Source organism: Schistocerca gregaria, chromosome 3 (assembly GCF_023897955.1).
Source record: "Schistocerca gregaria isolate iqSchGreg1 chromosome 3, iqSchGreg1.2, whole genome shotgun sequence".
NCBI classification, from domain to species: domain Eukaryota; kingdom Metazoa; phylum Arthropoda; class Insecta; order Orthoptera; family Acrididae; genus Schistocerca; species Schistocerca gregaria.
This window is the reverse complement of record NC_064922.1, coordinates 380,799,974-380,815,191: the sequence shown is the minus strand read 5'-3', so window position 1 is coordinate 380,815,191 and position 15,218 is coordinate 380,799,974. Positions and strand designations below refer to the sequence as shown.

Below are 15,218 nucleotides of genomic sequence, written 5' to 3'. Positions count from 1 at the left end.
CGCCTGACGCTGAAGAACTGTATGTTACCTTCCTAACTTCTCACCCCCCCTCCCCCCATTCACAGGGACGTACTCCATACTGCGCGGGGGGGGGGGGGGGGGGGGGGCTATGTGGCGTGCAGAGCCGTAAATATCGATATTTGTAAAGAGTGTAAGTGTGCTATCTTTGAGATGGAGAGATTTGGAGGATGTTTTCCGCTAACGAGTTAGTTAGCCTCATGGACTTGTATCGGTGTAGACGTGAAGTGCTAATAAATTGTCATATGAGAGAATACTAGTTGTTTACCTACAACTATCACCCAATTCCCTCACTGTTATCATGTTATAAATTTTTGTAATCAGGGAAGACTTTGCACTCACCCTGTATATCAGGTACACAGTAACAATGAAATCTGAATGTTAGGTGCACATGTGAAGCATGTTCTTTCGCTAGAATTGCAGAGGCAATAAATAAACATGATGAGTGTTTATTTTTAACAGGATGGTGAAACATTACACACTAAAAGTGCATCCATGGCAGTTTTGAGGAATGTTTTCCCTGGGCACCTCATTTCTTATTTTGGTGATATGCTGTGACCACCGAGATTACCAGACTGGTTGGCCTGTTTTCCTTGTGAGAGTATTTGAAAGACTGTATCTGTGTTAACAAGCCAGTTTAATGAGCCTGTAATCTGCAGTCAAAGCAGATGTGTGATTCATTAATCAGTGCATGTTTGCCTGAGTTATGAGTAACATCTGATAGAGAGTAGAAAATTATGTTCATTAGAATAGCTGCCATATTTTTGTAACTGACCAGGTAAGTCAAATAGAATGTTAACTTATATTTTTGTATAAATATTTTTGTTTAAATCAACACATGACTTTTCAATTTAAAACCATGGAGTTCCTGTAGGTCATTGTGTATAATCACAACGATTGTCATACACCCTTGCATGCCAATAAATCAGTAATGAGTGTGCCTGCTCAGCAGTGCATAATTTTGAGTCGTTTGTGACAGACTTTTTAGGTGTATTTTCTTTCCACCCTCATTGTGGTTTGCAGCTTCTAAGAGGCTAAAACCATCTGTTTAACATGGGTCACAAGACCATCTCAAAAATGATATGTGGATTACAGGTTGGCAGATATCCAGGCCACTCCGATTGCTTGTAACTACAGTAATCAGTTTCTCACTAACCCTGATAGTTCAGAGGGAGTGTGGCTATTATCATCTGTGAAAACAGCATGGTCACTTGCTTGAAAAAGTCCTTCCATTGTCTTGGTATAGCACCATTTCCCTGGAACTGATTCTACTGTGAAGATAACCACAGTGTTGTTATTGTGTAGCTCATGATACCCTTCCACACTATACATTCATGTCCACTAGGATTGTTATATTCCAGTCCATAATGGTAAGGCAATATGTTCCATTTATCTCCACTGCAGTTCATATCCAGTCACTTTTTATGCAGCAGCTAGAATTTATCTGGGAATATTATTGAGGCTTACTTCCATTTGTCCCAGTCATGATGGGCTGTACACTACAGCACTCAGCCAAGAACATTGGTGAAAGTCACTAAATGGATCCTGAGGGTTTCTGAGCATACAGTCAACCACTATAAATTTGTCTGGAATGGCTCTGGAGTTAATGCGGGTGCCTATAGCACTAACTTTTTGATCAGCGTAAAGACAACTAATGTTCTCTCATGATCATAATCTCATAAGATGACTTGTTGACTTCTTCCAACAGCTTAAGTCACAGTGAAAAATATAATTCAAGAACTAATTGACCTGTCTAATGGCCTATTGTAGAATACTGGCTATTACAAGGGCTATCCAGAAAGTAAATTACATTTTTGCCTACAGCAACAGTGGGTGGGACCACGTTGTTGTCTGAGCATTTGTCCATTCATTTGGCATCCAACCATGCCAACATGATGAGGTCTGTGTTGTTTCCCGTTATTTTGCAGTAAAAGTTTTAAATGTATGCTGCAATTGAAAATTCCATAGGTTGTGAAGTGTGTTCAGTAATAAGGTTTTTGTTGGCAGAAAATGATAATTCAATTGAAATTTATTGCCAACTGTGTGAAGTGTGTGGAAACAACATAATCACTGAATGTGGACTGTGCCACTGGTGGATTAGGTTTAAAAGTGCCTGAATTAATGTTCAGAATGAAGAGCGAGGTGGATGACAAAGCATTGTGACTGATGAACTAGCTGCAAAATTCAGTGAGGAAATTGAATAAAACTGCTCTTATAGTTTTCCACAAATTTCACAAAGTTTGTTGCATCAAATCATTACACAGAACATAGGATATCGCATATTTTGGGCAAGAAGGGTACTAAAAATCCTGACAGCAAACCATAAGTACCAGCATATGGCTGCATCATTGATACTTCTGAATTTTTACAAAGAAAGATGTTGACTCATTATTTGATCATATCATAACTGGAGATGACTCTTGTGCAAACAAGTGAACAGCGAGACCAAATCACAGTTTGGGGCAAGAAAAGAGCGCTTCTTGTCAATTTTCTTGAGCATGATATGACAATAAACCCTACAAGGTATTGCCAAACTTGAGAAGAGCATTTCAGAATAAGCTTAGAGGGAAGTTGAGCTCAAAACGTTTTGCTCTTGCATGACAGCACTCTACCACACACGGCAAATCGCACTCAAGAAATACTCGATGCTTCCAAGTGGGTCCGTGTACAGTAGTGATCTTGCTTCCAGTTACTACCATCTGTTTCCAGTGATGGAGACTGGCTCACAACACTGCACTTTGTTGATGATGTGGAACTATGGGAGAGTGTGGCTAACTGGTTGAAGTATGCCACTGTGATAAGTGCCTAATTTTGAGTGGAGACTATGTTGAAAAGTAATATTTAAGTGTCACTTTCAAATGAATAAAACATATTTCTTCTCTACACTTTTTTTTATACCAAAATGTAATCTACTTTCTGGATAGCCCTCATGATTTTGAGCAGAGCTGGTTAACTGCCTCTAAGTTTAGCTCTTTGAAAGGATTCTCCACAGAGAACACCATACAAGACCTACAAATGAAATGCTTGAAGAACTTAACAGGAAAAACCTTATGCTATTTGTATAGTTGGCAACCTTTATTGTGTGAATCACATTATTTTGCTTGGAAAACTAAAATGTAATGGCATTTGGATAGGCCTTTTGCATAGATGTGGTCTTACCATAGCCTAGAGTCACATTGACAGATATTGTGATAGGAATTAAATTAAGCCCAGAATGGGGGAGCATAACATGTGGGGTCCCACAAAGATCAGTACTGGATCCAGTCTTGTTCTTAACCTGCATAAATAACATTCCAGTGGTCTGTAGGGGGTTAAAAACTATAAATTTGTTTATGACACCAGCATATTAATTAAGGATTTAAACTCAACCTTACCAAGCTGAGCTCAGATGGTAACTGAAAAGGACTTCATCTGGTTCATACCAAACAGTTTAGTTTGTAATCTCACAAAAACTCAAATTATATGATTTCTTTTTACTTAGACAATTACAGCTACTGCCAGCATTAATTAGGAAGAGAATTAAAGGTCATACACTAAATGAAACTCTGTGGGCAAAATTCCAACAACAACTGTCAGCATTAATTAGAAAGAGAATTAAAGGTCATGCACTAAATGAAACTCTGTGTGCAAAATTCCTGGAGTCCAGTTGGGTAACAAGTTAAAATAGAAGCAGCACATTTGGGTGAGAAAAGAAATTTGTGACACAACCTAACTATCAGAAGCAATCGGTTGATAGGACAAATCCTGAGACATCAAGGGATCACTACTAATTTAGTACTGGAGGGAAGAGAGATAGATAGATAGATAGAGAGAGAGAGAGAGAGAGAGAGAGAGAGAGAGAGAGAGATGTAGATTGTGGGGGTTATTCGGAGATGAAGAGGGTTGCACAGGTTATAGTAGCATGGAGAGCTGCATCAAACCAGTCTTCGAACAGAAGACCATAACAACAACAATAAGCTCAAATCAATCTGTTTTGTCCATTGTTTGAACCTAAAGACAAGGGTGCAAGCTTATTTCACCCATTTCCCCTCCCTGTTTTATGAGCTTCTAGGGTAGTGCACTTATTAAGGATCTTGGAATTCTTACTCTCACTTTCCAGTACATTTACTCCTCAATGGTTTTGTTATGGATAATAAAAAGCAGTTACAAAGCAATTTTAGCTGAACTGTAATGTGCTTAAACACAACATGGGGCACAGAAATAATTTCCATTTAGCCTTCGCATCATCAGTTGGTATTTGGAGTGGAGCTAAGTATCTGGAGCAAACATTTCTTACTTGCACTGCTGATCATGCTATGTGATGTGAAGCCACAGGCAGTATTTATTCATTGAGTTAAATACTTTGTGACACACTCATAATTGTTGTAGCTTGTCTTTGCAGTTCTTGGAACTGAAACTTCTTTTCTTAGCAATGTTTGAGTTGTATTTCCGCTGCTACTTCCAAGATGAATGGCAAGTTATAAACTATAGACCCTCTTTTCTTCTTCTTCTTCTCTCTCTCTCTCTCTCTCTCTCTCTCTCTCTCTCTCTCTCTCTCTTTTTTAAGTTCAGTTTACATAAGGGATATGGTTTCCCAGTGGGTATCCAACCCTGTATGCCTGCTCCAAACTAGAGCTGCTGTTACTGTTGGAAACACACACATGAGAGCATATTTTGAAGCACTTGCTTTTGCACATCCTTTCTAACTGCCTGTTCCAGTCATGGCTGATAAATTGCATGATAAACAATACTCAAATGGAATCTACATTTACTTGTTTTTCCATTGAATCATTGTTCATTGTTGTTCAGTGATTACTATTTTCTTTCCCGTGAAAATTTGTTGCCTTACTTTAATGATTCTAGGTACATTTAAATAGTAAATCTTCTGGAACTGTTGCTGATTTCGACAGATAAAAGTTAAAAAATGCCATCAGTCTGTTGAGGCTGGCTTATATGCATATAATATTTCATTTGTCACTCATGGCCAATTTTGAACAAATCAAGTGTCATGTACTTACATAATACATTGCTAAGAGCAGATAATACATGCAATTCTAAATTTTAAAAGCCTCTGCAATTATAATGACCTGGTGGTCTAACCTGGCCACTAATGATTATTAAATCATTTTATTCAAATAAGATAGACACAGCAGGACCACGACATCTTTTAACCGATATGTGAGAGCTTTGAATGAAAGTAAAAACAAAATTTCAACAGAATTAATGTTTTTGTCTGCCAAAGTGAAACATTCCAGCTGAGGTTAACTTGTAGCAGACTTTATCAAACCCGGAATTACAAATTGACAATAATACATGGCAATCAAATGTGTGATGCATCTGTCATGATAGTTGAAAATTTTTGCCAGGCTGGAATTGGGACCTGGCTCTCCTGTTGTTGTGAGTAATTTCCTTAACTAGTTGGTAACAAGTATTGGTATTTCATGCTTCACATGTCAGATAATGATGTATGAAAGGAAAATTCTGTCAATAACACTAATGAATATGAGACAGAACAGGTGGCCAGTAATTAGCTTCAGGAGGCAAAATAATCAGTACGCCTGATGGACGTATGTAAAAAGAAAAATGATGACATTATTCTAGCTTTTGTAAATCCTCAGGGAGGAGGGAGAGATAAGTTGCGGAAGGTTAAAAAGGAAAGACAGGTCACTCAGACCCCAGGATAAGAGGGATCCACTTCTCACTCCATCCGTATCACCCCTGGAATGTAGGTGCCACAGTGCTTATCATTGTACCTTATACTCTCTCTCATGCCTCCCCCTTCATCTTTTTCTACCCTCATCCTCACTCAACGATAGTGAGGACGAGAATAGACAAAGTGAAGGGAGAGGCATCACAGAGAGTCAAAGGTCAGTAGCGTCACACTGATAGGCACCATGCCATTTGCAGTCCGAGGTTGACACGACTAGAATGAGAAGTGAAGATTGAAGATGCATTAGGGAGAAGAGATATGACTAGTTCAATTTAGAACTAGGACACCGGGGGGGGGGGGGGGGGGGGGGAATAAAAGACCAGAGCTAAGTGAAAACAGAGGGAGGGGGCATAGGTGGATGGAGAAGAACTTCAGGAGGATGTTGGAATGCGAGGATGTTTCGGAGGGAAAATTCTGGATCTAGTGTGGGTGGGAGGATGCAGACAGCCTGTGTGGCATAACAGGCACTGAGGTCCCTCAAGTCATGCTGTAGAGAGTGTTTGACAACTGGATGTCCCTGAGGTAAACAGTTCATCTGTGACCACCAGTTTGCTTTGGGACACCCATTACCCATTTGCCAAACATGTTCTACACCATGTAGGCTGTTTAAATCCCAGCTACCACTAGTTCCCAAGCACTGTGGAGATGAGGAAATTGCCCTCCAAACCATCCTTTTATCTCAACAACTTCCTTGATTAATCTCCATTAACTCCACCACCACCACCACAACCACAACCTTTTTTTTTACACCTTAAATGAGTGGCAAACAAGTGAACAACCAGGCTGTTCAGTGTTCACTTGATTTTGTCATTCATGCATCAGCAACTGACATTGAGAAACACTGCATTTTATCTGACAGCACACAACGTAATTACCAATACTGAACAGATGGGTTGATGGTATGCTCCCTTATTTTTAATGCTCTGCAGTGGTAATAGGTGTGATTTGCAGACATGGATTTCTATACTCAGTTTGTTTAATGAGGCGCACTTATCACATTTCTGTGCTGTTTGGTATCTATTGAAACAACTTATGGAAGTGACACATAGTGTATTATCAAGATATTTAAATACTATAGTCTTCCGTTTATTTGTAAAGCTGTTCTTTTTTTTGTTATTTGTGGGAACAATATGAAGAAAGACAGCCACTCAGTATGTCAAACTGTTTATAGGCATGTAAAGTGTAGGCAAATTGAGAGAGAGAGAGAGAGAGAGAGAGAGAGAGAGAGAGAGAGAGAGAGAGAGAGGGAGGGAGGGAGGGAGGGAGGGAGGGAGGGAGGGAGGGAGGGGGAGGGGGGTATATTTATTTACTTTCTCTTAGTGTCATTGACAGATGATTTTTCCCATACTAGTTTGGTCAAAGTTCTGGAACAGTGGAATATGCATATGCTACTTTTTCTATTACCAGGAAAATATTTTAATCAGATTGGCAATTATTTTAAAAAATAAATCGATGGTGCAGGAAAACAATTGATTTTTTCCTCATATTGTGAATCATTAAGTGTTCACTGGTGATAATACAAGATTTTTTTTATTTAACTTACTAATTTATTTGTCTACACCATTGATGTGATTAACAAGCTGCATCATATTTTTACTTTTAGACTTCATTGGTGGTTCACGTGGCTCCTTAAGTCTGGAACTAGTTATATGGTGGAACGTGCTATTGATGTTCTTCCAGTAAAGGATCCAACACCTGCCTGGGAACAGCAGCATGGTAAGTACAAGAAACTAAGTAATAACTGGTACTCTGTAATTAAAGCAATTTGTTTTTAAGATAAATTTGTTGAGCTACTTTGTAAGGGAGGAAGCACATGATATTTGACTGAATGTGCCCTCCATCATATAGAAATTGCATGTATCAGAGGTCAAACATAAAAGCCATCGAGAGAGGGCTCTTAAAACAAGTTGTTGCTTTTAGTGCCAGACATTTATGTATATGAACTATCATATTTCAACAGTGAATTGATGCAATTAATGTTAAACATTGTTTTCACAGCAATAACAAATACTGATTAAGTCATAATTTATGAAACAAAAAAGTTACTTCTGAAGTTGGACACCTACAGGCTCCACAAATCATTTGAGTGGTTTTTTTTAATGAAAATGATATGGAACAAGCCAGTGAACAGAATGTGTGTACCTGATAAGTTACAGTGGGTGGCTACATGCTGGCCATTTATATGTTCCTAAAAGTCAGTGACCCACATTTCAAATTAATGAACATATTATTTTTTAATCCTATCCTTCAGCTGTACTTAAAGCTAGTTTCCTTTTTCTACATTCTACCAGTTTTTAAACAAAAACTCGCCTATAGCATAGAAAAATTGCTCCAGAAGAAATGAATTTAGGTTAGATTTAAAACTTGCTTTGCTGCCTGTCAGTCATTTTATGTTATTTGCAAAATGATCAAAAAATTTTGCTAATTTATATTGAACTCCTTTCTGAACCAAAGACAGCTTTACTAATGAGTAATAAAGGTCATTTGCTCTGCTAGTATTTTAGTATAGTAGATATGGACATTGCTACTCTTGTCAAATTGTGGTGGACGATTTATGGCAAATTCCTTTAGGAAATGTAAAAATAGTATGAGAAGGAAAGTTCCTACTCACCATATAGCAGAAATGCTTAGTCACAGATGGCTATTAAGGCCTTTGTCAACAATAGACAAACACACACACACACACACACACACACACGAACAAATGCAACTCGCACACACGACTGCATTCTCAGGGGACTGAAACCACACTGCTAGCAGCAGCAGCACCAGTGCATCATGGAAGTGGCGGCTGCGTGCTGGTAAGGAGGAGGCTGGAGTGGGGAGGGGGGACAATAGAATAGTGGGGGTGGCAGACAGTGAGGTGCTGCAGGTGAGACAGAGGGCAGGGGAGAGGTTGGGAGTAACAGAAAAGGAGAAAAATAAAAATACTGGATGTGGCAGTGGAATGACAGCTGTGTAGTGGTGCCTTATATTTCCAGTCTCCCATCACCTCCCAAAGTCCCACCATCCGGCCACAGAGGAGCATTCCCCTCGTAACTCAGTACTACCCAGGACTGGAGTAACTGAATTACATTCTCCACCAGGATATTGATTGTCATGCCCTGAAATGAGAAATGTCCTGCCCACTATCCTTCCCACCCCTCCCACAGTGATATTCCACCATCCACCAAACCTACACAATATATTCGTCCATCCTTACACAACCCCTGTTCCCAATCCCTTATCCCATGGCTCAAACCCCTGTAGTAGACTTAGATGTAAGAGCTGCCCTATACATCCTCCAACCACCACCTACTCCAGTCCTGTCACTAACATCACCTATCTCATCAAAGGCAGGGATACTTGTGAAACCAGTCACGTGATCTACAAGCTAAGTTGCAACTACTGTGCTGCATTCTATGTAGACATGACAACCAATCAGCTGTCTGTCCATATGAATGGCCACCAACAAACTGTGGCCAAGAAACATGTAGACTACCCTATTGCTGAACACACTGCGAAACATGATATTCTTTATTTCAGTTACGCTAGTGGGAACTTTCCCTGCAATACTCCTACATTCCTGTAACCCTCCTAGCCTCAACCTTCATTAGTCATTGTCCTTATCCATCCAGCCCCTTCCCTGTTCCCATTCCAGCACTACACTGCTGTCATTCCACCAACATACCCAGTATTTTTATTTCACTCCTTTTAATCTATCCCCCCCCCTCCCCTCCCCATGCTCTCCGAGTAACCTGCAGCACTTCACTGTCCACCACACCCACCATACTACTCCTCCCCCTCCCCACTACAGCCTCCTCCTCACCCACACCCAGCCGCCACTCTTAAGATGCACTTGTGCTGCTGCTAGCATTGTGGTTTAAGTTGCCTGAGACTGCAGTTGTGTGTGTGAGTTGCATTGCCTGTGTGTGTGTGTGTGTGTGTGTGTGTGTGTGTGTGTGTGTGTGTGTGTGTGTTACATTCCATCCTGGATTTTCCACTGTTTGATTTTCGTTTACGAAATGTATGTATGCATTGTGAAGGTGCAATTAAAATGCCTTCTCTTTGAAGAGGTGCCTACAAGATGACTGCAGGCAGAAACCACAGATTAGTCTTGCTGTTTGCTTTTGGGCAATCTATTTTTTTCTTTCTAAGTGATATATTACTCAGAAAATTATTCCATAAGACTTTATTGACTGGAAATTTGAAAAATAAGTTAGGAGGTTTATTCATTTGTTTCCAAGCCTAGCAATTATACAAAGAGCTAAAGTAGCGGAACTTAATTCTTTGAGCACTTCAGTAATGTATTTCTTCCAGTCAAGTTTTTGTCTTTCCAATTCTGTAATATTCAAGTTATATGTAAAAGAGAGAGATTGAGATTGAGAGAGAGAGAGAGAGAGAGAGAGAGAGAGAGAGAGAGAGAGAGAGAGAGAGAGAGAGAGATTACAGTCTGTATCTAAAAGCAATTCCTGATTTGAAAGAGAGAGGGCCCTGTACTGTGACCTTCCCAGGTGTGCTCTTGTAATTTAAACTTCTTAAAATTTCATTTTAATGCTTCTCTAAGACATTCAAAAGTGTGAATACAACAAACTAAGTAGGCATAGTTTTACTTCGCTTGAACCGCAGCAGGAGTTGTGTTGTACCACATCTCAAAATTTGCGGCTCTGATTTTTTCATCAGAAGTACTGATGTGTACCGTCATAAATCAAGCACTATCTAGAAGTAGCCACTTATAATGATAATCATACTTCCTGGAAATCTTAAAAATATTAGCTCTTGAGCCCAAGTCATTTCTGACAAAGGAAACGTGGACCAAGCACATGAGAATTGTACTCAAGAAAAACATTTATATTGGCAGGGCAAATGAACCACAGCTTCCATCTGCAGTGAATATTTCATACACTAATAAGAGATTGAGACAAATCAGTAGTGTCTCTCCGGCTATATGGCAAAAATAATATATTTTACATATCTTAATGAGAGCTTTTGGGTCTGGTAAAAGATAATTTAGCTGTCTCAGTGTACCAAAATACATTTCTTTCAAATGGTGTGGACAACTGAAGAGAGGTAGCATGAACACTATCACTAAATGGAACTCTTTATCAGTCCATTAAATCAAGCACATATAACACCATGTACAAACATGTCAGAATGTTGACCACAAAGAGATATCAGTATCTTCTTTACACAGCAGATATTGAAATGAGGCTACATGATAATTTGCATCATATGGACTCTTTCTACGCTATTTCTCATTACGAAGGCTGCTTCTGTGATTAACTGAAATATGTAGAAATTTGACAGATTCATAAAAACTATATAAAAATGACATGTGGAAGCATAGACACATGCACAAAATTATAGACTAATATTCAAAAGCCAGTGTGCTGCAGGATCCTTGAGCATAGTCTAAATTCAATTATAATTGGTTTCCTATAGGGATAAAGACTTCTGTGCATAACTCAGCACGGAGTTAGAAAACACTGTTTATCTGAATGTGCAAAACACAATTTACTCTTTTCACACACGAAAGGGCACTAGGCAGATTATATATTCCTAGATTTGTGGTGACTGTTGACACTGTATGACATAATGGACTGGTAACAAAGGTTCAGGTATACTGAATATGTTTTAAAATATGTGACAGGCTTGAAGATTTCTTAAGTCCTAAAATTCAGTATGTTTTGCTTGACACTGATTGTTCATTAGAGAAAGTAACATGAGAAGTGTCCCAGGGAGTGAGATAGAAATGCTTCTGTTCTTCATGAATATAAATGAACTGCCAGAAAAGCCAGGCAGAAATGTCAGACTGTTGACTGATGACTCTGATTTGTACTGAAAAGTGTCATTGTTGAATGTCTATGGGGATTCAGGATGACAACATACATTCTTTTTTGGAGGAATGGATGCCAGCTTGCTTTAAATATGGATAAATGTTAGTTAATTGAAACAGGTATGGGAAACCTTGCTGTAATTTTTGATTACAGTGTTAATGGTATGGTGCAAGACTTAAATATCTAGATGTATTGCTTCAAAACAATAAGAAATAGAATGAGTGCATTAGGTCAGGTGTTGAGAATGCAAACAACAGATTACAGCTTATTGGGATAATTCTGGGAAATTGTGCACCTATAAACAAGTTTGCAGGCAGAACATTGTGCAAGCTGTTTTTGAGTATTGCTCAAGTGTTTGGAATCACCACCAGGTTGGATTAAAGGAACACCTGGAAGAAATTCAGAGACATGCTGCTAGATCTGCTAGTGAACAATTTAATAAGAGTTTTGTGGAAATGTTTCATGATTTTCGGTTGGTATCCGTGACAATCTTGTCAAAAACTATTGAGGAAGTTTAAAGAACCAACATTTATGACTAAATACAGAATGATTCAGCTGCTGCCAACATTTATCTGATGTAAGAGCAGTAAAGAAAATTATAGGAGATTATCATTGAATGTAGGCATGCAATCAGTCTTCCTCCTTGCTTTTGCAAGTGGAACAGAAAGGGGAACAACAAGCAGTGATACAAAGCACTCTCTGCTATACTCTGTACATTGGTTTGCTGAATATTTTTATAGATGCAGGTGTCTCATTGTTACTATTTTTCTCAAAATATTTTAAAGAGTTGCAAGTAATCGGATAGAAAGTTATAATTCATCACACTGCAGTTACCTTATGTAACCAAAAGTTTTACAAAAGTCTTTAACAAAACTTATGCATATCATTAAAGGCCATAATACTATAAACAATGACTTGCTTCACCTTAAGCGTATGAGGTACGGCTTCTAAGAAAAAAAAAAACAACCTCTGAGCTAAATGTCATTGCATCTAGCAAACAGAAATCAAACAATATTTGTACACAGCTGTAGCAAAAATTACTCTCAGTTGGAAAGACATACAATTAGGAGATCCCTAAGATTTACTACCATGTTCACTAGCATTTTGTATTGTATAAAGGATATACCATGTCAAACAATCCATTCCCTCAATCCAGTAAACACTAATTAATTGAACACAAAATTAGTTTCTGGACATTTCAGTTGGCATCAACAGAAGCAGAAATGTGTAGTATTACTGTTTGGGAACCAAGGTTGTAGATGGGCAGCACCTATGTTGTTTGTTGCAATAAACTGCAGTCAAAAAACGTACGTAACTTGAATTTCTAGTTGCTGTCAATGTAGGCTCGGCTAATTGTTCTGTAAAAAAATCAGGGAATGATCTCTGCAGAGACATTGCTCTTGACATGGTTAAGAACAAAATATTCTCCTGGTAATAATGATTATTAAAAATAAGTTCTGTCAGTAATAAGATTTTGTTCAGTTATGTAAAAATGTGATTTAATAAACTTGTAATCTTTTCAAATAAACACTTTTTATAATCCACTTTCCTTATATTTCTGTATGAACATATGCAAACTGTTCTTGAATACAAATGACTTCATGCGTCGTAGAATTTCAGTAAATACATTTTACCTAGTTGGAATGGAGACAAGTCCCTGACTTGACTCTCCAAGTGTGATTCCCACCATCACTTCACATAGATCCTTCCAGCTCTCCCTAAGATTTATAAAGTTACATGTTGACAGTACAAAGAGTTTGTTGGATGACATTGCAGTAAGACTGCAATAACTTTTGTGTGGGAAATATTATTTGGAATACAAACATATTTTGTAAAGAAGAATGATTAGGTAATCTTAATTACAATTTCTATAATGGGTTTTTAATACTTTGTGTACTGCCAAAAGTAAGCTTAATTGCCCGTAACTGACAAATGAAACAAAACCGACTTCATTGGATAATTAACATTTTCAGAGCCGAAACGAAACTGTAAAGAAATGGAAATATAATGGTAAAAATGTAATATTATAAATGAAATATCAAACAATAATTGACAAACATCTTAGTAGTCATGAAAATTCCCACAATGAAAATAAGTTTTACAATTACACATAAACATCATTACACTATGAGTGGTATCAAATGATTCATTTGACACAGCTGTATAGTGTTCCATGGTTGTGTTGGTACAGACCAAATGAAACATTGTTTCTGGTCTGCTAGCACTAAATGCCATTATACAACAGTAGTGTGTGTTTATGCTCAGTCCTACTTTGTGCAGTGTTGCATGTTCTGTTGTGTTGCATGTTAAGTTTCATTTTGGAAATTGGAGTGGACATACTATGATCCAGAAGAGTGCCTCTAGAATGGACATAATGCAAATTACTAAAATATTAAAATGGAGGCGGACTCACCCTAGAAAGTCATTATGCTGCTTACCACCACCAGCAGCAGTGATGTGGAGAAGAAACTTAGTCCTGTCATAGTTCAGTATGGATGTGAGAAAAGAAAAAATTGAAGAGAGCAAGAAACTGGCAGTGGTACTAAATATCTGTGTAAACCAAAGTGATATAGTTTCAATTGTTTACAGTCCTTGGATGATGTTTGGGAACCAAACAAAACAAAAGACCCAATCAAAAAAGGATTTTTACAAGATTATGCTTGCTTATGTTTATTTGTATTCTGTACTTTACATTGATATTCAGCTGTAATTATTTTGCCACGTTACCACTCTGTGTGGACTTAGAAGAGTAATTTACAAATTTGTCATGAATTTATTTGTGCTTGAAGTTCCCTATGGTATATTGGGGAGTGCAGTAATAGATGACACAGCAGCATCACGTCTCTGTACCCTTGGGATCACTTCCCTGTCTCTAAGCAACAAAAATTGAAGCTTTCTTGTGAGCTGTTATAGCTCCTTGACTAGGCATTTCTCTTTAAGAAATTATGTAAACATACTGCTGTCATAGTGATAGTTCATGCCTTTTCAGGTTGCAACAACATTATAGCTCCTTGACTAGGCATTTCTCTTTAAGAAATTATGTAAACATACTGCTGTCATAGTGATAGTTCATGCCTTTTCAGGTTGCAACAACATTGGTTTTCGGAAGAGTAAAACACTGAGGCTGTAATACCAAAGATATTTTCTATGCCCATCCTTGCCCTGAACAATTGGTAGTTAAAAATTCTATCTTTTGAGCCTTGGTTATTCCCTTCTGGATAAGGCTTCATAAAATTTTCTTGTAATGGGACAGCATCCTCTGCCAGAAATACATATGGTAGTGGCTTAGTCCCTCCAGGTGGTATGAGGAGACAAGTTTGGTTTTTTTGTGGGATTAGTTTACTTATGGAGGCATTCTTAAAAACAGCTCCCTTTGAAATCCTTCCTTGGCAGCCAACCTAACATACAAAAAGTTGTAATTAGCATCAACAACAGCAAGCACCATAATGATAAATGACCCTTCATAACTATAAAATCTGCTTCCACTAGCAAAAGGGTGCTGTAGGAGAATATACTTCCTATCAATGGCTTTAATTCATGAAAGTGGATTTTGGTGGCTCTCCTCCGGTCCTGGATACACTGGATCAGTGTAGAAGAGGTGACACACTTAAATACAATGTACATCAGAAGTTAGAACACTCTAACCTGCATGTTCAACCCCCTTATTAATCACAGATTAAGGACATTTATGCAAC

At 38.2% G+C, this 15,218-nt stretch overlaps 1 protein-coding gene across 4 annotated transcripts in view; it reads left to right on the top strand.

Moving 5' to 3' along the window:
• Nucleotides 1–15,218, top strand: part of LOC126355007 (folliculin) — a 149,329-nt gene that overhangs the window by 95,242 nt on the left and 38,869 nt on the right. For all 4 annotated transcript variants that reach the window (XM_050005138.1, XM_050005141.1, XM_050005139.1 and 1 more), the window contains exon 6: nt 7,311–7,423. In XM_050005138.1, coding sequence (XP_049861095.1) covers nt 7,311–7,423 — 113 coding nt within the window. The remainder of the gene's footprint in view (nt 1–7,310; nt 7,424–15,218) is intronic.